We start from the raw sequence: 23047 nt of genomic DNA, 5'->3' as shown, positions 1-23047 counted from the left end.
CCGCCGTGGGAGTCAGTCCTATTAGTAAGCTTTTCCCTCCACTCTACCAGGGGAGGATTACATCACTGTTTTGTAACCTGCAGGATGACAGAATGGGAGAGAGGCGCAGGGGGCAGGACGAGCAGCTCTCTGTGGCTGACTGCAGGGCTTCAGTGTGTCAGCTCTCTGTGAGACTCGTGGTGCATCCACAGTGGACCTGAGAAAGTCTGCGTGACACGTGATGCTCCGTGTCGGACACTGAATCAACGGACTCTGCTTCATCCTCCTCTTCCTCCCCCGTCAGCGTGTCATTCACTGCGCACATCTTCCTGGAAGGCATCCTCCTGCAGCCCTTTGCTTTTAGTGCAAATTATGTGAGCCTGCTCCTCATGCATGGTCCTAAAGGCACCATCTATATGAGATATAATATATAATATACATTAATAGACATAAAGCATTTAAGAAACGTTTTTTGTCAATTCTTATTCCTCTAATAGTGTCTATGACAGGATGAATAGCTTCTTTCAATAAATGTTTTCATCCTTTCAACCAAAATTATGCGAATTATACTTCCAACAGAAACCTGGCCACAATTAAAACATTAGGGTTATAAGCATGCACATATAAGGAATTTAAAATAAAGTAATACAAGCAAAGTGAGCACAGAACAGGTGAGTGGTAGAGGAAAACATTTACTATTCCATTAAATGTGAAATAATCTATTAAAAACTTGGTTTGTCTGCACCCCATCTGCATAATTAACCAAACCTGAGCCAGCTCTTTTTGTTGTCAAGATCAAAGTGCTGCATGTTAGATATTTTCAAAAATGTTTTGGTCAACAGTAGATGGATATGATTAATTGTGAATTTGAAACAATTACACCATTTCCCAAAACAGGTTAAATAACCCAATTTCAAATCTACCTGTTGTTCACATTATTTTTGAATTTATGTGTGGTTCATTCACGCAGTTCTCTCTTTATGCATCACACTGTTGTTGTATGAACAACCAGTATTTTATAACTTTTAGTATTATATAAATCTGTTATTAGATTATACAATACATTTCATATCACTTAGCTGATGCTTTTATCCAAAGAACAAGCAGGAATCATGTAAATACATTCGCTTCAAAAAATCCAAACCACAAAGTGTTGACAATTTCCTCTCAATTTCCCTATATCTTACACTTTAGTATGAAAGGAACCTCATACAGCCAAAATGGTTAGATAAACACTTTATTATTATTATTATGATTATTATTATAATGAGTCATGACCTGACAGCCTGAACTCACCTGTTGCTGCTGTCGCCGCCTCGCGCTCTACAGGTGTCTCCTCGCGACCAGCAGCACGAGCACGGTCAGGTGCAGGGCCGTGCGCAGGAAGCTCCTCAGGTGGCCGTGCCCGGTGCTGTCCCCTGGTCTGTCCCCGGCTCTGTCCCCGCAGCCGCCGGCCGCCCTGCCCTTCTCCAGCTGGTCCCCGATCCTCCGCAGGCGCGACGCCAGCAGCTGCGCCAGCGAGCAGGGCGTCGGTGCGCGGCCGCTGCAGGTGCAGTCCCCGGGCAGCAGCAGAGGCTGGTCTATGGGCAGCCAGCACATCCTGTCTCCTCTATCTGTCTCTCTGAATATCAGTCTGATCGAGCCTCCTTCTCCTCTCTCATCAAAACCTCAACTGGGTTTTCTATTCCCCCTTTCTCTCCCTTTCTCTCCCTCTCTCTCTGCCCCTCTCCCTCCTGTATTATTCATTACAGAGTCACGTGATGTGGGGTTTACATCATCTTTTCCCAAAAGAGACACGCGATGGTTAACAGTAGGATCTGCTCTGATCTGGGTCTTTTGTTATGAGCGGGGACATTGTGTCTTCTCTTTGTCTCATTTATTTATTTATTATTTTCCAAAAAGACTAACCCATACACACACATGCATGAAAAAAATAAATATCTTCATTTATATTCATAGAAATCACCAGAAAACACGGTGTGTGTGTCCAGCCTATAATAAAACTGCGGAATAAAAAAAGGAGCGGAACTTTAAATCGGCAGCACTCTGTTGCTCCACGGACTGTTTATAGAGACGGACACCTGTTGTTTTGGTGAGAGGTCCGAGCTTAATTTTTCTTTAACCTTTCATTTGTGGCTCATAAATCACGTTTTAACGATTTATATCAAACTGACGATATGTGTTGTTGATGAGGAATGAAGGACATGGCGGGGGACGAACTTGCTGTGTTCAGGGAGAGTTGGAAACAAGAGCTAACGAGTAAAACAGGGGAGCAGGGACCTGTTGATGTTGTCCCAGGTCAGTCAGGACACAGGGACTCGAAAAACAGGTATTTTGAAGATTTAAAAAACCTCAACAAGGCCTGTAGTCCGGAGAGAGACGGCTGTGCTGAGGAGGATGAAGGGTGCACGGCTGGAGGAGGAGGAGGGGGAGGAGGAGAAGCGGCGGCCGGGTCAGAGCAGCAGCCGGAGTATGTGTCCATCGCTCGGGGTTTGCTGGACGGGAGGACCGGTCCTCTGCTGAACAGGATCGAGGAGGAGAGGACACGGAGGAAAAGACAGTTTCACAGCAGGACCGGGTTCTGCAGCTCGGCCCCGAAACAACAGCAGCAGCCTCAGAGGAAGGTGAAGAAAGAGCTGGTGGATCAACTCATTCAGGACCTGGTACGATGAAGATGAGGAGGATGAGTTATGGATGATAATGATGAGGATGAAGATGATAGTGAGGATGAAATGATAGTGAGGGTGATGGGGATGATGGTGATCAGTAAAATTTTGATGATGAAGATTAAGATGATAGTGAGGATGATGATGATGATGATGATGATGATAAGGTGGTGAAGATGATGATGATGATGATGATGGTTGACCAGAATCCGCTGAGTACGTTGGATTTCTTTTCCTTTGCAGAATGAAGTGGATGACATTCCCTTCTTTGATGTTGAGTTGCCGTATGAGCTAGCTTCAAAGATCTTCCAGTATCTGAACTGTACTGAGCTGGGCCGATGTGCACAGGTAAGCTGCTATAATAACATGAATAACAAGAATAATAATAATATTAACGAGAGAGGTGGCAGGAGCGCTACTGGTTTCCTCAAACCACTGGTGCTCATGGAAGCGAATAATAAATCTATTATCGGCTTTGTTTCTTTTTGTCTATACCCGGATGAAGGCAGAAGCCAATACACGTTGGTGTATTTTAATGCTTCAACCCATTTAAATAACATTTTTCAAACCACTTTGAGGGTCTGGATCTGGATTTTTCATGCCTTTTTATTTTTTTCTCTAATATGATACTAATAAGAAAGCAGAATTTCTTGTTTCAGACCGAGCTGTAAAAATAATAAATGGACAACTGTACACATTTTTTAACCACAAGAGCTGAAAAAGCATATCTATAAAAATGTGTCTTTAAGAGAGATCTGAAAACAGGATAAGGGGTTTGTCCTCAAGGAGATCGTTCCACAGAGCGGGACAGAGAAGGACCAGTGAGCCGAGACTGGATTTGTGAAGAGGGCCTAAACTATTTATAAAATATAAAATGATTGAAAGAATTGTCTGCAACAGAAGGGCGCGAGTCTCACACTAAATGAAAAACTCCATAAGGTTGTCAAGCACCCTATTTTTTGCTTGATAACATTCTGATGAAAGTGCAACAATCTGCAGACAGGCATTTATAAAGCAAATGCTTTATACTAAATCTTTAAACGTCTGTAAACACATTACAATTTGTGCAACCTTCTGATGTCTTCTCTCAGGGTTCTAGTGAAGTCTTTAAATTTCTGTAAACTTGCACTTTCCCAATTATGCAGGATTGCTTAGGGCGTCTTAAAAACCGTATGTGACTTAATTTGGGATTGATTAGTAAATTAAATTTGGTGCAGCCGATCCCCAGCGCGAGTTGCACAGAATCCATTTGGCAGCTGGCCTGTCTCATTAAGCACGAACAAATCATGTGACGCAAGCATGTAATGTATGCTGACTCAATCCCCTGTCCCTCTGCCCAAACCTCCTCCCAGGTGAGCAGGGCATGGAGAGTCCTTGCCGAGGACGGCGTTCTGTGGTTCAAGATGTGCACGGGGGAGGGCTACCATCAGGACGCCAGCGTGTCCGACTCCCCCTGCTGGAAGAGCACACTGCGAGACTGCAGGAACTCGGCCAAAACCGTGCGCTCCAACTGGAAGGTGAGCTCGAGGTCTTCTACTCCAGTGAATCTGCCACTTCATTACCCAAATACAACACTTAGACAGATGTTCGTCCGGGACAATTAATGCAGAGTTTACCTCACATCACACGTTTACAGTAACATGTGCTCCATGCTGTTTGACTGTGATCTGTGGCTGTTTATTGTATTGTACAATAAGAAGCAGACAAATAGGGATTTTAACACAATGGCAGGTTAAGATGGAGAAATTGCTACAAAAACTACCAAGAAAGTTTATTTTTATATCAACTTCTTCTGCACACAGGTTATTATAGGTTGTAATTACTTACAACCTATAATAACCTGAGACTCAAGCATTTCACTGCCAGCGACTGCTTAATGTTATTGTTGTGCATTTGACAATAAAATCTTGAATTGAATTGAATAAAACAGTGATGTGTTCACATTTTCAATATTATCATATATTTCTTGTGTAGAATCGAGTGGGATCCATCAGCCAGTTGCAGTTCGAGCTGGGCAAGGTGCTGTGTGACGTCAGCTCGTGTGACAGCTTCGTCTTCGCCGGGTGAGTTTTAATGTAATTAAAAAAAAACGCACAGGTCACTTCTGACATCATCTGCCTCGTTAGTCACTCATTATATAGTCGTATAAATGAATGTAAGTATGTAAATAACCAGTCTATAAATCCTAATTCTAATGACTGTTCCATAAGAGGATGTCACATTTAAACTGATAAGATTATTTTATCTATGAAAAAATAATCAGTTTGAGTCAATGCTGATCAGATTTATTTCAATTTGTGATTCCGGTTTCAGCTGTTTATGCATGAAGTCACGGTTTGTAGATTTGTTTCACTTCTACTAATGGTTGCAGTAATTTGAGGGAAGACTATATGAACAGCAGCCAAACTAAACCGAACCTGCGACCTGAGACAGTGATAGATTGTGTGTGGCCCTCAGGAGCCCAGCAGACGGCTCACCAGGAGACGGGCCTGGTCTCCAGGGAGTCATGTGATTAGATTCCCATCAGTCTTTGCTGTGTCTCATTGGAGATTGTTTGTATCTTGTTCACGTTGGCAGATGTAGAACAAACTGTACAGAATACAGTCTACGCACAAAATAAGAAAACCCACTTTGCTAAATGTGCTTTTAAGTTCCTTTCTTTATGTCGTAGCTATTAACAAATTCACAACATCAATTCTTTTCCCATTATTTTTTTACTTTAAAGATCATTTATCTCAGTGAAGGTAGTGGAATCTGTTTAACTAGAAAATAATCAATAGCAGGTAATCAAGAATGATTCAATTGTGTTCAGAAAATCTTGTTATATAATCGGTAGAATGAGATTTGGCATTTAAGAGGCAACAGGAGGCAATCGTTCATTAACTAAGTAATTAATTATAAGAAGTTGAACAAAGTTTGCTTTTATTCGTGCACGTTTTTTTTCTGCACGTGAAAGTTTTGACACATTTCTTGGATCAGCATCATCATCCTGTTGATAATTGGCATTGAGGTGATGCACTAATTAAGTGAAAGTGTGTATTCCTATTGTTTACTTCCTGCCGCATTCTGAGATGCCAATCACACGCACATACACACACACACACACAGGCACACACATGTACACCCTCTGTCACACACTGTCACTGTGTCACACACTCTGGCTGCGAGGCGGATACTTGCTCAGGCATGATGGTATCTGTGGAGGTGGTAACGCTGGCAGTTGGTCGTCTCCCACAGCGAGAGCTCATTGACTCTGGTTGAGAGCGAAGGAGGTGAGGGAGGGGGGGCGGTCGAGAACAGAATGGAACAGGAACCCGACGGGGGGGCCATGGGGTGACTGTGTTGTTACTTGTGGAAGCGAGATAAAGACGCCATTTTGATCGCCAACAGCAGAAGGTCACAGTGTAGAGTGTTGAAGAACTGAAGCCGGATCAAACCTGACCTAGTGCTGTATTGTATAACCAATAAAACGATAGCACAGTAAGTTCTGTCTGTGTAGGTGAGGAGCTCGTCGACCTCTGTTGACCTCTGCTCTTCACACTTTGGATCAGTGGTTGGACTTTGACAGAAATCTGTTGCTTTGCCTTCAGGCTCAGAAAGGTCTCGTTCTGTGGAACACTCACTGAACTTTGACTGTTCTGCTCAAAGAAATAGAAACTTTAAGTTCATGTTACAGGAAGTAGAGGAAGCGATGAAAGGCTTTTGAAAGGCTCAGTTGTTACAAGAGTTATCTATCAGGTATTCAAGTACTCTCATCATTACTAATCTGATTATTTATTGCTGGAGAAAGAAAATGCTTTTTTGAGATAAAAAATCTTGGCCTTGGAGTTAAACTTTCAGATTTTAATTGTTGTGTGTAAAGTTTGACAAATACTGTCAGTATGTGAGTTAACAAGTTGTGTAACCTTGTGCTGAACGTATTTAAGAGAAAATTAAGTGACACCAGTTCAAAAAAATCGATTATACAGAATCTAATGGTTAAACCTTCTCAAATGCAAACATTTCCAAAAAAAGAAGTCTAAGTGAGTAGAAGCGGTAGATGTGAGACGGGAAATGATTCAGGGGTGAGAGGATGTGTTGAGTGTGACTCAGTGTTTCTTGTGTGTTTCTCAGGTACACGTCAGGTGACGTGCGGCTGTGGGACACGCTGCACTGGGACTCTACCGCCTCGTACCTGAAGCCCAACAGCCTGTCAGCGAACACGGAGCCCAGACCTCATGTTCTCCACGTCCAAGTCAACAGCACAGTGGCTGCTGCAGCTTATGAAGATGGTGTGTGTGTGTGTGTGTGTGTGTGTGTGTGTGCGTGTGCGTGTGTGTGTTGCCCCGAAGTGCAAATCACAACAAATCAGAAAACACAACGGCATTAACTTTGAATAGAAAAGGTCTAAAATGTATTTCCCTGTCCTCTGCTCAGGCTGTGTGGACCTGTGGAGCACGGAGACAGGCGGGGAGCCCATCCACCACTACCAGAGCCCAGGGAGGATCCAGGCTCTGGCCCTGAGCCCCGACAGCCCCGTGCTGGGCTCCGCGGCCGGGCCTGATGTTCGGCTCGACTGCGCAGACGATCGCGGCTACTGGAGGACAATCTGCCGGACCCGGCTCCCGAACACTGTGAGTCACACAGATGAATTCCTCATGCGGCTGAATAAATCCTTACTGTGTTATTGTTTTAATTAATAGGTTGTGATTCACACGATTTCTTTTTGTGACTTTCATCTGGAAATGTCTCGGTTTATGTGAGAAATAATAAAGGAAGCATTGCTGGAGGGATGTTGTTGGAATGTTAAAATTATTAAATATTTATTTTACCAGAGCTGACTTGTTATTTTTAGTTAAACATAAAGATTTTCTGCTTGTCTGGATAAAAATAAAAAAACATATTTATTTAATAGTAAATTCAATATTTACTATTCCCCTCGGGATTGTGGAAATTGTGAAAACAGTGGCAGTTACTATTAATTGTATAAAATTTAGCAAATATCTGATTTGACTTCTTGTCATGCCACATATGTGTGAAATTGTCGTATGAGAGCTCAATATGTGTTACTGTAGCATGATAGATGTAAACCGTTTGTCCCTTGTGTGTGTGGCAGGTAGACAGCCTGGTCATGGTGCCAGGCCGGGTACACCAGAGCCCGCTGGCTGCTCTGGCAGCAGGAGACTCTGTGCACCTGCTCGACCCACGAGACGAAAAGCCACGGACGCTCCACTCGGTCTATGGACATCCTGTCACGTGCCTGGATGCCTCCGACTCCCATGTTGCTCTCGGTGTGAAGCGCTCAGGCTGGACAATGCACGACGGAGGCAACAAGGTTAGTTCAATATGTGGAAGTAGGGAGATATTGATTTATTGATTGCTTGTTCTTGCACAATGTGCTTCAACATTTTAACTATTTTAAACTTTGCAACAGAAATAGTCTGTCAGTGCCTACAATGGTCTTTTTGCTTATATTGATGTTACCTTCAAATTCTTCATGATTCTATAATCTGTACAACCCAAGCAACAACGTAATAGTCAGTAAATACTGAAATTGATTGGTGAATTTGAAATATACAGTTTGTTTGATAACAATTTGCCTAAAAGCACATACTCAGATTGTCGTTGCTGGTAGCAATAACACAAATTCAATACATTCAACACTTGTAATTATTTTATTAACCAAATGGAAACTTGTAATATAGATTTTAATAATACATTTTAAAATCATAGATCCAGTTGACCAGTGTGCAGGTATTAGTAACAATCCGAGATCTTCTTCAGCTGTTTGACCCTCACAGTCTCTGAGCACATGGGACACACACCCTCCGTCTTCAACAACAGAGTGAACTCCGAGTAGAGAGCAGGGAATTCACAGTGAGGACACTCTGACCAGTCTTCCTTCAGCATGTGGCGACCCGTGGCGATGCAATAGGGCACGTTGTTCTTGCAGGAATAACACTGCAGCTCGTTCTGTGGGAGCTTGCAGCCACAGAACGGACATGGAGTATTTTCCTCCTCCAGATCTTTACCGGGACGTCGAGCAAACCACTCAATCGTCCTCCGGTACTTCTTGTCGATCTCGTCTCGGTACTCTGGTCTCATCACCACGGCTGCAAGCCTATAGGCCGAGTCTCTCAACCCGGAGCGGTGACACTCTATGACTGCTCCCGTCAGAATGGGAACAACATGTTTAGGAAACCGGTTGATGTAGTTGGAGAGTCGGATGAGCATGTGGCCCGCTTTAAGGTGTTCTCCTCTGTCCCTATGCAGCTTCGCAAGTTTGTAGGAGTGATAGATCATTAGATTGGTGGTCATGTCCGTAGGGATCTTAGCCTTCTGGGCCCTCAGCTCCATGTACATGCTGAACAGCACTTCATGGGCGTTACAGTAGTGCCCTGCACACTGCTCCTCTCTAGCGATGATGATGGCGGTTCGAGCAGCCTCCTTGTGCCGCTGCAACACCATGTACAGACGGAAGAGGTACTTGGCATCCTTGGGCATGCCGTCACTCTCCCCCATCAGGTAATCTATCAGCTGATTGGTCATAGAGCTGTCTTTGGCCTGACGCACCGTCTCAATGGCCATCTCCACTGCCAGGTTGTCGTCAGTGTTGGAACACTTCAGGAAGTTTGTCAGGGCTCTGCTGTACAGTCCACACTTCTGGAAGAACTTTCCAGCCTGCAGATGTTTCCATCCTCCTTCAAAGTAGAAAGCGATGTTCTGGTAATCCTCCTGTGTTCCCTCAGAGCCGATGATGTCGGCGTAGACCTCCATCTTTCCGCGCTGCGCTGCCAGCTGGAAGGCGTCATCGTTGTACTTGCACAGAACCAGGAAGTGGATGGCTGAGCTTTCGTCGTTCAACCGTAGGAAGAACCCGGTGACCATTTTTACTCGGTCAATGCTCGGGGTCTCCATGACGATGCGCACAGCGTCCTCAGGGTTGTTCAGGTGGACCAGCAGAACTCGGATCACGTTGTCCCAGTCCTTCGCGCTCTCATAGGCCCGGGCTGCGTCCTCGTACTTTCCATCCGCCTCTTTGGCCTTGGCATATTGCAAGTGGATCTTGGGAGAGGAAACCTGTGGCAGCAGGTCTCCCACCTTCGACCAGTTCTCGCAACGAATGTAGAGCGACGCAGCCTTATCATAATATTGGCCTTTCTCATAGAGCTGAGCAGCTTCAGCGAATTTGTTCATGCTCTCCAGTATGGCTCCACATACTTTCTTGAGCACACTGCTCGGGTGCCGAATAGCCTGTGCGGCTCCTTTCTTGATGTCACCCATTCTGATGGACATCCTGGCTATACCTGCTTGACACGCCTCGTCATGCTCCTGGAATTTTTTATTGCGGGTCATGCCTCTTTTATAGTGAGCCAGTGCGTTCACATAGTCTCCAATTAACTCAAAATGGGCAGCATATTCTTTTGATACAAAAGGGATCTGATCTTTTGCTAGCCTCTCCGCTAACATAAGAGCGCTCTCCCAGTGCAGCAGGTCTCTCCTCATCTCCAGGGCAGCGACTGGGCAGTTTGAGGACAGGTAGAGGTTCTGAGCTTGATTGTAGTCTTCTAGAACCTTGGCCAAATGTCCTGCCAGCAGATTCATGTCCACTGTACCCTGGATAGCCTGCAGGGACAGGACCATGTCCATGTTCCCACTATTGTGGTAGACCTGGATGGCCAGATCGACGTCCATGTGAAGCAGGCACGTTTTGCCTAACTCTGCCCAGTCTGCATCACTGCCTGCGGACTTGCACAGATCCCAGGCTTCGTGGAACCTCTTCAGCATGAGAGCTTGTGTGAGCTGCTTGCTGAACTCAGGCGGCAAATCTGTGGATGTGTTGGGTGAGTGCCTGAGGAATGAGTGTGTGCTCAGAGCCACTTCACTGGTCTTCCCACTTGCTGTCTGACAAGTCAGAGCCCCGTTGTACAATAGCAAAGGCTTCTGGGAAAACAGGAGCGTGGTGCTTCCCACCAGAACCACTCTGGGACCGTATATGGTGGTTTCATGCAGGGCGTAGGTGTAGACCTTGTCTTTGTCATAAGCTACAAACTCTCCTCTGTCAGCATGCCAGTTGTCCCACAGCACTCCTGTGATGGTGGGAGAGAAGTTGGGTAGCTCGATGCAGGGGTCCTTGGTATTTTTAGGGGAGAGCAGGAAGCCGTTGTTCTTTTCATCGATGATGACCAGCCGAGTGCCAGCTGGATCAGGGAACACTTTCCTCACGCCGACTGAATGGCTGTAGCTGCTTACAGTCCTCAAGTCCTCCACCAGGACACACACTACATTACCTGAATCAGTGCCGTAGTATAGGTAGTCAGCAGTGAGGGCGTGGCAAAGGATCTGACCATTCCTGTCATCATCAGGAAACAACTTCATCTGTTTCTTCACCTCATGGCCTTCGATAAGGTGCAGCTGCACCTTTCCCTCAAAGAGCGCTGCTGCGTAGTTGGAGTTCAGGCACATGCTGGCTATCGTCCCCAAACACTTAAAGTCCTTAAGCTTCTTAAAACCATTTTCTACAAGTGCGTAGAACCAGGCTCTCTTGTTCATCCCCACCGCCACATGGTACGGTCCAACTGCAATGAAAGTGGGCTCGATGTCCACTTCTATGGCCACAGGGGTCTCCCCTTCCACCTGGTTGGAGACGGTGACCTCCAGCGGGGAGGTGAGGTACGCCAGCCGTGTACCAAAGCTGTCACCCAGAATAGGCAGCATGGTAAGGAAACCATGGAGTGTCCCTTTCTGTGTTGAAATAGCCAACAGCTGTCCGTCATCTGTCCAGCTCAGATGGTCCAGACCTTTAGTTTCATCATCAAATCTAACAACATGAGTGTTATCTTTGATCTCAGACAGGTCGTGGATCATTATCTTGTTGTCCCCACAGGAGGCAGCCTTGTTAAATAATGATGAGATAGCCACACTGTTCAGACTATCTCTATGGTTGTGAGCCGGGTAGAGCTCCTTCCCAATCTCCCTGAGGTGAGTGGAAATATTCACCGTGTATCCATTGGAGAATCCAACGAGTATGTTCCCATCACCGTACCAGTGATACGACACGATGTTTCCATAGCGGCGCTGGAAGGTCAGTTCTACCCCGTTCTCAGGATCATTGACGTTGAAAAGCATCAATATCTTCTTTCCCACAGACACACTCACAGTGCTCTCTGCTGGAGAAGACCTTTCATCTGTCTTCATCACAGAGAAGTTGATTTCATTAGGCTCACCGCAAAGTGTGGTCCGTGTGATGGTGTCCCCCTTATGATTGCTGATGCTCAGCGTGTTGTCTTCACTTCCAAGAGCCAGGAGATTCTGAGCACTCCAGCACCCACAGGTGATCTTTTTTGTGTGTTTACCCAGAACAGGGATCTTTCCTGAAGTTTGCTGATTGTAGATCAACAGGTTTCCTTTGACCGTCCCGACAGCAAACATTGGGCTTGTCTTTGACCACAAGATGAGAGACATCTGATCTTTCATGCCGCTCTTTATCTTGGAAGACTTATTGACCCTCGCATCCCAGAGGAAGATGGACCTGGATCTTGCAGCTATCACAGCCAAAATGTCTCCATCCTTATCCCAGTCCATACCCACACAGCGCCCTGGCAGGTTGAGTTCAGTCCACTTCTGTCCATTTCGATCAAATATTTTCACTGAGTTGTCTTGTCCGGCAACAGCAATGAAGTTACCAACAGTTTTCTGCCATTTATAGAGTAGGTTAGAACCCGCCCAGGCTTTGTCAGCAAGAGTAAAAACCTTCTTCATTTCTGAGATCCGGATTCTACTTATGCTGATAAACAGGTGTTGATAAACTGGTATAGTGAGTCAAGTGAGCGATACCTGACTCACTATATCCCTTTCCTTTGATGAACCAACATAAAGGTGCATCTACCTAACATCGACCTTTACATCATAAAGGTGCATTTACCTAACAAATCGACCTTTAAGGGGTGTCACCATCATAAGCACATCATAGCATATAAATATTACTATAGAGTATATTACAAACACTCCTCTTCTCCCCCCCCCCCCCCCCGCCCCGCCCCGCCGACTGAGTCCTGTTACACAAGCCACTGGGAGCTGAGAGGATGCCAGTGAATGTGTATGATTCAGAAAAACATCTTCAATAGATCTACCTTGGCATCATGAGATATCACAGTTTCATGCAGGTGTTAAAACAGTGTGGATACGGGCGGGTGATGTGAAGGAGAATACAGCCCGTCTGTTTAAATTGAGATAAAAATATAGCTTCACTACAGATCCGTTCATTTTCATTATTATTTCATACACATTTCTTTAGACACCAACAGACTTGCAGAAAGATTACAACCATTACTGCCATCACAAGTTTGTAGGTAGTTCGTTTTCTATTTCTATGCTACTCCTTGACCCCAGTTTTTTAATCAATCAAACTTTATTCATTTAGCACCTTTCAGACAATCGATTGCAGTTAAGTGCTTAACAAGCCATTGACAAAATGTTATAAAAGTATTAGTCTGTTCAAAGGCCAATGCACTAATACATTACTAATACATTATAAAATATTACAAAGTAAATGGGAATTAAAAAGTTAAACAAGAAAGAATAAATACTAGTAAGATACTAGTCAAATGTATCTATAATACACTGATAAAGTATATATAAACTTAAATAAACTGTATTACAGGCTCAAGGCCCACCTGATAAAAAAACAATACACACAATACATACCATGTAGGTGTGAGTGTGTCCCTGAATGTTGGCGCTGTGATGGACAGGCTGTACCCCCCCCATGTCAGCTGACCCCTAAAGAATTAGACAGGAACACAGATGTACTGAGTTTCACAGGAGGCTGAAAACAGACGTGTGTTTCTTTTGAAAAAAAGAGACTTGCAGCGTCATTTGAGTTTTAATTGAACTAAAAGCTGCCTCTGGTTCAAAACTTGTGACGATGATTATCTGCTAAATTGTGAACAGCACTCTGATATTATGAAAAAATCATCTAGTGTTTGTGTGTAAATTGAAGTGATGGAGCTGTGTCAATGCGTCTTTGGAGCAAACTAAACACAAAGAGAACATTTAGTTTAATTTAAAGTTTGATCTGATTGGAATTTTGGCCCCCTTAAACCCCCTGGGCTCCCATTAGAAATTACTGTTATATACCTGCGGGGGGGGGGGGGTGTTTATAGCAGACGAAGCCACTTTAAATAGCAACAGGTTCACCTAATTACTACAACCCTGAAGTGACCTTTAATAAAGTCTTGTTCCCTGAGCTGCATCTGTTTGTTTCTAATACTGTTGTGTTTCCAAGGACCCTGTGCAGCTAATTGACTCTCGAGGCTTTACTTAGAAAGAACCAGGAGCCCTGAGACAGTTGGCCCCGGTTCTGTTGGGATCGTGAAGCAAATATTTAGAACGTATTACTCTTCATCAGGTTATTTGTTGTTATTGTTAAAATGCTGAAATCAGCTGCGTCAAAACGTATCCAAGGATATATTTCCTCTTACACTATGTTTTCCTCAGTTTACAGTTTGTGCAGCGACTGGAGAGCTTTGCACCCATGTGTCCTTATTGTGTGAGCAGCAATCTGTGTTTTTGATTGACAGGTCTTTGGCAAAGCTGCTGCGCTGACATCACTCGTATTGAAAAATATTTTCTGCTGCAGCAAACGCAGATCCAAAGCTCCACACGGTGGCCAGAGGGGAGAGCAGCACTGAGAGAGATATCATGGTTCCACTAAACAAAGATATCAGTGTAATCACTGGTGTAACGAGGCCGAAACAAGATGAAGCTAAATCAATAAATACATAAATAAAACCACTTTACCCCTTGAGAAATATTCAGTTAGTCAAGTTTAATTATACAGACAATAATGTTATACTGGGCTTGGTATGCAGATGTCGATTTATTACTCAAACTATTTTTTGATTTAATATTTGGTATAATATGAATAATTTGAGAATCAGGTAAAATGTCTCAAAATGTCTCTTTAATATCAACTGATATTAAACCACATATTGATTATTGATAAATGCTGATGATGTCACCTTTGACAATAGAAACTGGAAATTCTGACATTTTATAGATGAAAAAGTGATGAATGGATTTAAGATAATTAACATATTAAATAGTATAAACCTCACAAAGGATTGAAGTTTAATCCCAATATTGTTTTTTGTATTTTTTCCTACCTGTGGCAGCAGTTGCTTGATTCAGTTTTGAGTCTTTAAAACTTTATTGTTTCCATGGTGACATGAGCCCAAACTCTCATATCAATGATATGAGATAAGCATGTGTCTCTTACTAATTAATATATTTTACAGATTTAATGAACCTGTCTGTCACTGTTGTCACACTTCAAAGATTTCTGTCTCCAAACACGAGGAATGAACGGCGATGCCAGACGCAGCCTTTAGTAAGAAAACATATGCTCCATTAAAATCTGTCAGAATGAACAAAGGTGACATCATCATCTCACACCTTCTCTTCCCCGATGAAGTGATTTATTTTTCCTTTCCAGCATTTTGACTCGGATGAACTCGACCACATTGTCAAGTTATAACTTGACTCAGACTCGTTGGTTCTCGCTGATTCTGCTGCAGCTTTGTTTTGTAAAGGCAGAGAGAGAGAGAGTGTGTGTGTTTGTGTGTGTGTGTCTGTGTGTGTGCGGTTGAAGCCAGTGTCCAGATCCTCATTACTACTCGCCTCGTTCTTTGCCAGTGGACCGGCGGCGCCCAGGCATCCACCCAGCTCGTGTCTGGGCCATTCAGCACGAGCTGGCGTCTCCATTGTCAAACTGTCCAATGCACTGTAGTGGATCTGCCACAGAGGGCTGGATGATGGATGAACGGTTGGATGTACAGTATATGACCATGTGCTATACTGCAGCTGGACTGATGTCAGCTCAGTAGCACAGCAGAGATGGTGTGTGAGGATACTATGATGAACTCAGAGTCTACAGGTGGATGTCGGGATATAAGCGCGGTCAATAGACTGTATTTTGATTCTATACAAACAACAGTAACATCCAACGTGGTAATCTCTGTTTGTCCACATGGTCTCTGAACCAAATGTTGCTCTGACTCCGTGTTTGCTCAGATGTGGGTGTTTGTTCCATGGAGAGTAAACAGTCTGCAGGTTTTACCCCAACCCTTCGTTAGATTCACTGGTGAGCTCCTCTGTTGGTTGGCCCTCAATGGCTAACTTTGTTTTTCCATTCTTGGTCTACGACAGGACATTTAAGACGAATTAAAGGGTTAAAAAAGTCTTACATGTGTTCAAACATGATGTACTAGGTAATTTAGTTAGTTTGTAACGATGTTAGAAGATATGTCTGATATCCCTTCATATCTGTTGTATTTGACATGTGTCTTAAATTTAACTCATTATGATCTTAAAGTCGTAAATTTAACTTTAACCTGCAGAAACCGTGATTTAAAAAGCCAAGTCAAATTCTACTCTTTGGCCAAATGTGCTCAAACATCGGCAGCATGAAAGACTTTCCTTTCCGAGCGCTGCAGTAATTGCCAAACATTTCATCTTTAAACAGCAAAGAGAGTAATTCCATTAACATCCCGGCACAAGCCACCATTAGAGTTCCCTTTGTCTGAGCGCCTCACTGGGCCTCCAGCGAATGCATTAACATAACGACTCCTCTATGCTGACGCTCCTGATGAGTCTTCATCCAAAAATATTCTGCTGCAGCCAATATTACAACAAAACAAATCTTTTGATTCGCTCAGTGACGTTAATTCGTTTTAGTCGGCAAAGTGGGCAGATATTTAATAAGAAATAATGATTCATTGACAGCGGCAGCCTGAAGTGCCGTCCCCCCCCCCCCAGTCCACTTCCCCTCCGTTGTCCAAATCCTATCAAGCTGTCATTTCAAAGTCCGGTGTGATTTGGGCTTTGCCCCAGGGCGGTACACAATTAAAGCTCCGCTTGGCCCAAATAAGGGACACATAGAAACTGCTGGCAGCTCCTCGAGGCTGACATCATGCCTCGTCTTTCCTCTTCCTTCACATGTCTTTATCTCTCACTCTCTCACTTTCTGTCTCCCACCTTCTCCCTCCCTCCCTCCCTCCCTCCCTTCAATTTCTTTATGGTTTTAATTATTCAAAGACGATTTGTTGTTTGCCTGGCGGCCATCCTGTTTGCTCTGTCTCGTTTGGATGAGAAAACTCCAGCCACTAATCGACCAATTAGGCCGGCTCCAGATGACATCATTGTAACTTGCGGAGAAGAAAGTTTTCTGTGGAGCCACAGGCGCTGATGTTCACCTCTGACTGGAGCTGGAGTTTGCCCTCCTGTTGAACCCCCTCCTCACTGAAGCTTTAACGTTTAAGTGTTGCTGTGCATTTCATTAACCGGCAAGGCATCACTGCAGGTAGTTATAATGAGAGTGTTAATGATTTATTATTGGCTTGTATCCAGTATCATCACTTCTATCTCAGTGTGTAGTGTCGTATTGTGCAGCTACAACGAATTAGCAGGTAGGAAATTGGAAGTTAGTTCAGGAGGAAACTAAAAGACAAAAGAAAGGTTTTTGATAAACCGGCAGTGAACTGGAGTTTGTGTGAGTGTCTGATTTTATCCAAGATGATGTTCTAAATCACTGCTGCGGCCGGTTGCTTCTGATGTGATCCAGCATTTAGCAGATGATGGACCTGATGCTAAAGTGAGCAGTTATAATTAAAATGGAAAAAAGCATTTCAGGGATATTAACTTAAAATAAAATACAGCAGCGAGCATTTGTTTTGTACCATAATCTCAAACTTGATTCTTTTAGTTTCAATTTGAACCCTAGCCCTTTTTTTCATGATCTTTAAATTTAGGACCGAGAAAGTATATAGAGTTATAAAGTGATTATGGCCTTCGTCAATTAGGTTGTTCCTGTTTGTTGGTTTGTAATTCAACCAGGATTATGTAAAATAATACTAAACCATCCTTAGCGTAGGTGTGAGCTCTCCTGAGTGTTGTTCTAGTTTGTTTATATTTAGCTCCTCTGCAGTTGTGAGTCAACATCAGCAGAAACCTTAATTTAGTTAATTTGGTTTGTTTGTTCGTCAGCAGGATTTCTCTGAAAACCTACAGAACTTTTTTACACATAACTTGCTGGCAGGATGGGACACGGGCCAAGAAAAAGTTTAATTCTCTTCCCACGTGTGTTCTCTGGTCTCAGATCCACATCTACAGCCTGGAGACGGGCAAATCCGCCGGGTGCGTCGGCAGCTCAGAGGGAGACTTCACCTGCATCAACCTGAGGGACTCCGCTCCTCACCTGCTGGTGTGTGGAAACAAGGACAGGAGGTGAGACGCTCTCAGACACAGATGGACAAAACACTACGGTCGTGCACATGGGCTGAATCTCCACATAACGGTAATACACATCACGAATGGCTGAGTCTGAGCCAGGAACTGAAGCGGGTAATAGTTTTCTCACAGTGACACCTGAAGCGGGAAGCTGTGGCTACTTGCAGCGGATAAAACAGGTGTTTGGAAAATGTGTGAGAAGAAAAGGCTTCGGTGCATCATTCACACGTCTGCGTCTGTGTTGTCTTGGCAAACAAAGCTTTGAATAACTCAGAAAGAGAAGAAGCATTGAAATACTCAGATGTGCCGCGTTTTGCTCTTGAATGGAAATGTTGCCTTTGTTACCTGGAATGCTTTAGAAGAAGGAAATCTGGGCATCTCGATGAAATCCGACAACACACGCGTGTCCAATGCGTGTGCACGCACTTGCCACATCGCTAACCTGCCTCTCCAGATGAGGAGCAGACGCACAAAGGACCCATTCTCATCTATTCTGCCCTTGTTAGCGGGAGCGGCAGTGCATGAGCTGGCAGGAGAGGAAAAAATCACTGGCACATCCTCGTCCGAAGCCCCCCCCCCCCCCCCCGCTGTGTCTATTCAACACCGAATCCATCTGGCTGTTAAGTAGTTGGCGTACAGCGAAAGACAGACAGACACATTATTTTGTTTAGTTTCTGTTCCCCCCCCCCCCCCCTTCTCTTTCTACTTAGCATCCATGTGAAGACAAAACAATGGTTGGTTAAAGCTGCTCTGAGACGCCAAAAGGAAATGTTCGACATTGTGATTTGATTCAAGAAGAAATAATTGAGCGGCTCGGGATGAAGAATTCAAATGGTTGTTTTCTGGCCAGATCATCGGTTCAGTCTTTGTCAAACTGCTTTATGCTTTTGTGTGTTTTTTTTTGTTGCTTTCTTTCTGAGAGATGTGTAGCTTTGTTCAGAGACACACACACACACACACACACACACACACACACACACACACACCAGCTTGGCTCTTCCACTTTGGCCCCGGCTGATGCAGAGCACAGCCGAGGACAAATGGAAATCGCTGCTACTGAGGGACAGTGGGCGAGCTTGGCCCTTCCGACACTGTGGCTTCAGGCCAGGGCCTAATACAGTCCTTCTTTTTGTCCAAATGAGTTTTGTCCCTCTGTTGTTTTTTTTGGTGTTGAGCTCCTGGGAGCGAACAACGGGTCCTGATAACGGCTGGAACATTGCCAGATCTGCACGGACGGGAAAGATGTGAGCAAAAGTTTGGATTCAAATAGGAGAGAGGGGGGGGAAATGAATAAGTGAATAATACCTGTGGCTGTCGCTCACTGATCATAATGCAGGACTGCACCTCTTGAGTCCAGCTGTGGGACCAGTTTCCTCACATCTTTGACTCGTCTCCGATGTGATGCTGCCGGCTTGACTATGGATTGCAAGGTCGTCTAGCACATTGGTCTAGACTGATTTATATTTCATTTACCGCCCTCAAGGCACTTTTAATTCGTCCACGTCTGTCTTAGATTAAAGATTTTAGATATTTTTTTTGGGATCTTGACTGATTTATTCGGCCAACACGAGCTGTTCACATGTCTCACTACAACTTTAAAATGCCAGACGAAGGTTGGACACCACCTGATGACATCCCCTGCTGGTTGAAAGCTGCAGTTACAAGATTGTGTATGTAGACGTAAGCTTCAAGATGTTGATGTATCAGAAAGTTATTTTTATTCATCTGTCTGTGAATTTGGTTCATTCCTGACTTGGTCTTGTCCAGATTGTAGAATGCAGGATACATGTTGATGTAGCAACAGTGTCTGCAGAGCATAAAACCAGAAACACAGTTCCGCAAAGCGGTCATTGTGCATTTCAACATGTAATAAGTTTGAAAATGAACCTTTTGAGTGGAAGAGTGGATTCAGCAAACCACACTTGTGCATCAAACATCCACCTTATCCAATCTTATCCCTCCAATCCTTTGAGGGTCGGGGGCTGGAACCAAATCCCAGCTGACATCGTGTGAGAGGCGGGTTCGTCCTGGACAGACTGATGGTCCATTACGACACAGAGAGACAAACAGCGATTCTCACACATTATCCTCAGTGTGTATGATGATCAACATGTCGTCCATCAGCAGGAAATGGTTCAGGAGTTAGACGAGCGTCTTCCACTCTTCTCTTCTCACGCAGATCTTCTGAGTAATGAAGAGGAGTCTGGACACCGACAGCTCCCCGATGACCCAGTGGCCTCCAGCATTAGATTAATGGTTCCACTGGGTCTGCCAGAAATGTTCGGTCCTCATTGTTGAAATGTGCGTCTCCATCATGTAAAGCCTCTAAACACACAAACTGCACACACAAGGCCACGGTGCCCATTTAGCCATTTAACTGTGATTCTTCTTCTTTTGTTTTAATTGAAGGGGGAAATTAAATCTGTGTGAGTCCCCAGAGTGAGTTGGATTATGCTAATGAGGTCTTGGAAGAGGGTTGATCCTGGATGGAGTCATGTCCTGGATCCTCTCTGCTGCAATAAAGCCACAATGACAACAGATGGAGCTCAAGCTCCCCTGGGCTCGTGTTGCTCATGGAGCCCAACAAGAAAAAAAAAACTGCTCTCACTGCATTTTATACAATAAATACTAACACAATTACTAATTTATCAATAACTGATAAGCAAAGTAATCATAGAATAGCATCTAAAGCATCTAAAAGCATAAGTTATGAAGTGTTTCTGGTAAAGGATGAGAAACAAATATCTAAATCTGAATATTGACTTAAATACTTGTAGACAAAATTACATTAAATCTAAATGAATTAACAAAAACATCTTCTTTGGTGCCATTCTTTATATCTTGTTCATATTTGTTTATTGTGTGTGTTTTTGTCATATCAGAGAAATTATGTGTTGCTTTGGTGAAGTCCAGGGCAAATAGAGCAGAACTCAAGTCTGCACTCACACATCTGCTTCAGCCTTTATTTGTCTTCGGGCTCTCGGGCTGGATGTTGAAAAGTTCTTGTGCTGTTTTTCTTCTCAAAGTAGGAATAGGGTCCTTTTGTCTGTACATGAATGCACTCTCTGACAAACTGTCCTCTCCGGTGCAGTCTTGGTATGAGTTCTCCGCCTCTGTTGGCAGGAAGCGAAACCCCAAAATGACCACGCTTCACTGGAGATGACTGATACTATTGTCCTCCCTTCACTTCTTATTCATCTGTTGTCCTCACTGTGAATCACTCTGAAAACCACTTAGTGTTAAATGATCATGTTATCATCAAAAAGCTGCCGATGACGACATCTAGAACACAAAAGTAAGAAACACGTGTTGTCCTGTGCCGTCTTTCAGGGTGAGGGTCTTTGACCTGCGAGCCGGTGACTCCTCTGTGGCGTCCCTGTACGCCCACCACCTGGGCGTGACCTCGGTGCAGGCGGACGACTGGAAGATCGTGAGTGGTGGAGGCGAGGGACTGGTTTGTGTGTGGGAGCTGAGGATGGGAGCGAAGCTGTGGGAGACGCACAACAGGTGACAGGAGAGAAAAGACGGCTGATCTAACAGATCTGCTTCTGGAGCTGTTTCGTTCTTATTGTCTTTTATTGTCTAAGTTAAGATCTCAGGTGAATGATTTGTGTATTTTATGGCATCGCACAAGTGATTCATGTTAAGAAACACAGCTTTCATGTAGGTCACAGTTGGAAAACTATTTATTACCACAACCACATGATCCTATAATCAAAAGTGTGAACTCATGAAACAGTTTATTATTATGAGTGTGTAAAAAGCAGTGATGTGATGGCTGTGTGTGTCCTGATTGTGTTGTTTTGTGTCCTGCAGGCATCCCGTCAGGCATGTACGCTTCAACACCAGCACCCTGGTAACAGCCAACATCCCAGACGACAAGTCACCGCGGGGGGCCTGCATCACCGACGATGACCTCACAGCTCACCGCAGGTCACTGACCTCACTCCCACACTCTTCTTCTTCTTCTTCTTCTTCTTCTTCTTCTTCTTCTTCTTCTTCTCTTCTGAGCCTGGATCTCTTCTCTACATCCACCTCACATCTCCCACAAGATTATAAAAACTCCTTGAGTCAGAAATAGTCAGAGTCTCAGAACGACAGGCTCATAAACAGAAAGAAAACTGGTAACATTCAAATTTTATGTATTTAATATGTAGCTATAATTAGTATAAAGACCAGAAACAGGGGGTTTAAGGAGGTGATGAAATCCACCCACTAGCTGCTCTGATGCTCACTAATGATATATCTTTTTTATTTCACATGTGCAAAACTTTGCACTTAATTTCTTCTATATATTAAACAAATGCTGTACAATGTTTTAATTAGTGAGCTTTTCCTCTAGTTTGTTTGTATAGGTTTGTTGTGTGTGTAAAAGTTCTGCAAAGTTAAAAAGCTCCCCCCCTCCCCTCCCTCACAGAAAACACTGAAGCTCCTGAAACCCCAACAACAACTAATTCAATACTTCAGCACCATCGTGATGTCACATGAAATCACAATGCACCACATTTGCATAATATACGCCCTAGCAGCTTGTCTTGTTCGCCCCCCCCCCCCCCTTCCACAGCCTTTTAAATCAAAAAGGAGGAAGGTGTTCATGTTTTTTCTTCCCTTCATGCTTTAGACACCGTGGCGTCATCTGCCACTTTGACTTCTCGGAGGACGCGCTGTCCCAGGACCACATCCTGCCCATCTGCAGGTCCGACTACAACCAATCAGACGGCTACAACTACAACATCGGTCTGGCGATGCCGTACGACCGACTGGCCGGCTCCCACCCGTCACACTGACATGCACCTTCCCAAACTGGGACCAGTGAGGGACTGAACAGAGAACAGACACTTTCAGATTTGATCATTTTGTCCTTCTGCAGACTGTTTCCTTTAACTTTAGGACTTTCCTTTTATCGTCGTGGTCAAGTCAAGCTTTGTGATGTGTTCTGATTTTTAACTGTAACATAGGAATTCTTTACTTGATTGCTGCACATGATCATAACCTTAGTCATCGTTAGTGTAAAATGACAATATTTTTTAAATGATGTTTGGCTCAGTGGGTTTTAATCGATGAAATAAAAAAAAAAAAGTTATATTTCTAACTCATTTTGTTTTAATAACATGTCAAAGCTTCATAACAAAAAA

At 44.0% G+C, this 23047-nt stretch overlaps 2 protein-coding genes across 2 annotated transcripts; one reads left to right on the top strand and one right to left on the bottom strand.

Moving 5' to 3' along the window:
* The first annotated feature begins 2028 nt into the window (after window positions 1-2028).
* On the top strand, window positions 2029-22984 carry fbxw8 (F-box and WD repeat domain containing 8). Its single transcript, XM_053421032.1, has 11 exons — window positions 2029-2642; window positions 2889-2993; window positions 3998-4162; window positions 4620-4708; window positions 6759-6916; window positions 7062-7258; window positions 7741-7959; window positions 17782-17909; window positions 21243-21419; window positions 21729-21845; window positions 22534-22984. The coding sequence occupies exons 1-11, from the start codon at window positions 2175-2177 to the stop codon at window positions 22697-22699; spliced, it is 1989 nt and encodes a 662-aa protein (XP_053277007.1). The 5' UTR covers window positions 2029-2174; the 3' UTR covers window positions 22700-22984.
* On the bottom strand, window positions 8369-12566 carry LOC128438447 (WD repeat-containing protein 19-like). The gene has a single exon (XM_053421025.1). The coding sequence runs from the start codon at window positions 12384-12386 to the stop codon at window positions 8382-8384; it is 4005 nt and encodes a 1334-aa protein (XP_053277000.1). The 5' UTR covers window positions 12387-12566; the 3' UTR covers window positions 8369-8381.
* Window positions 22985-23047: the final 63 nt, after the last annotated feature.

The sequence above is a fragment of the Pleuronectes platessa genome, chromosome 4 (assembly GCF_947347685.1).
Source record: "Pleuronectes platessa chromosome 4, fPlePla1.1, whole genome shotgun sequence".
In the NCBI taxonomy this organism is placed as follows: Eukaryota; Metazoa; Chordata; class Actinopteri; order Pleuronectiformes; family Pleuronectidae; genus Pleuronectes; species Pleuronectes platessa.
The sequence above is the reverse complement of the archived record's forward strand: the minus strand, read 5'-3'. Positions and strand labels throughout refer to the sequence as shown.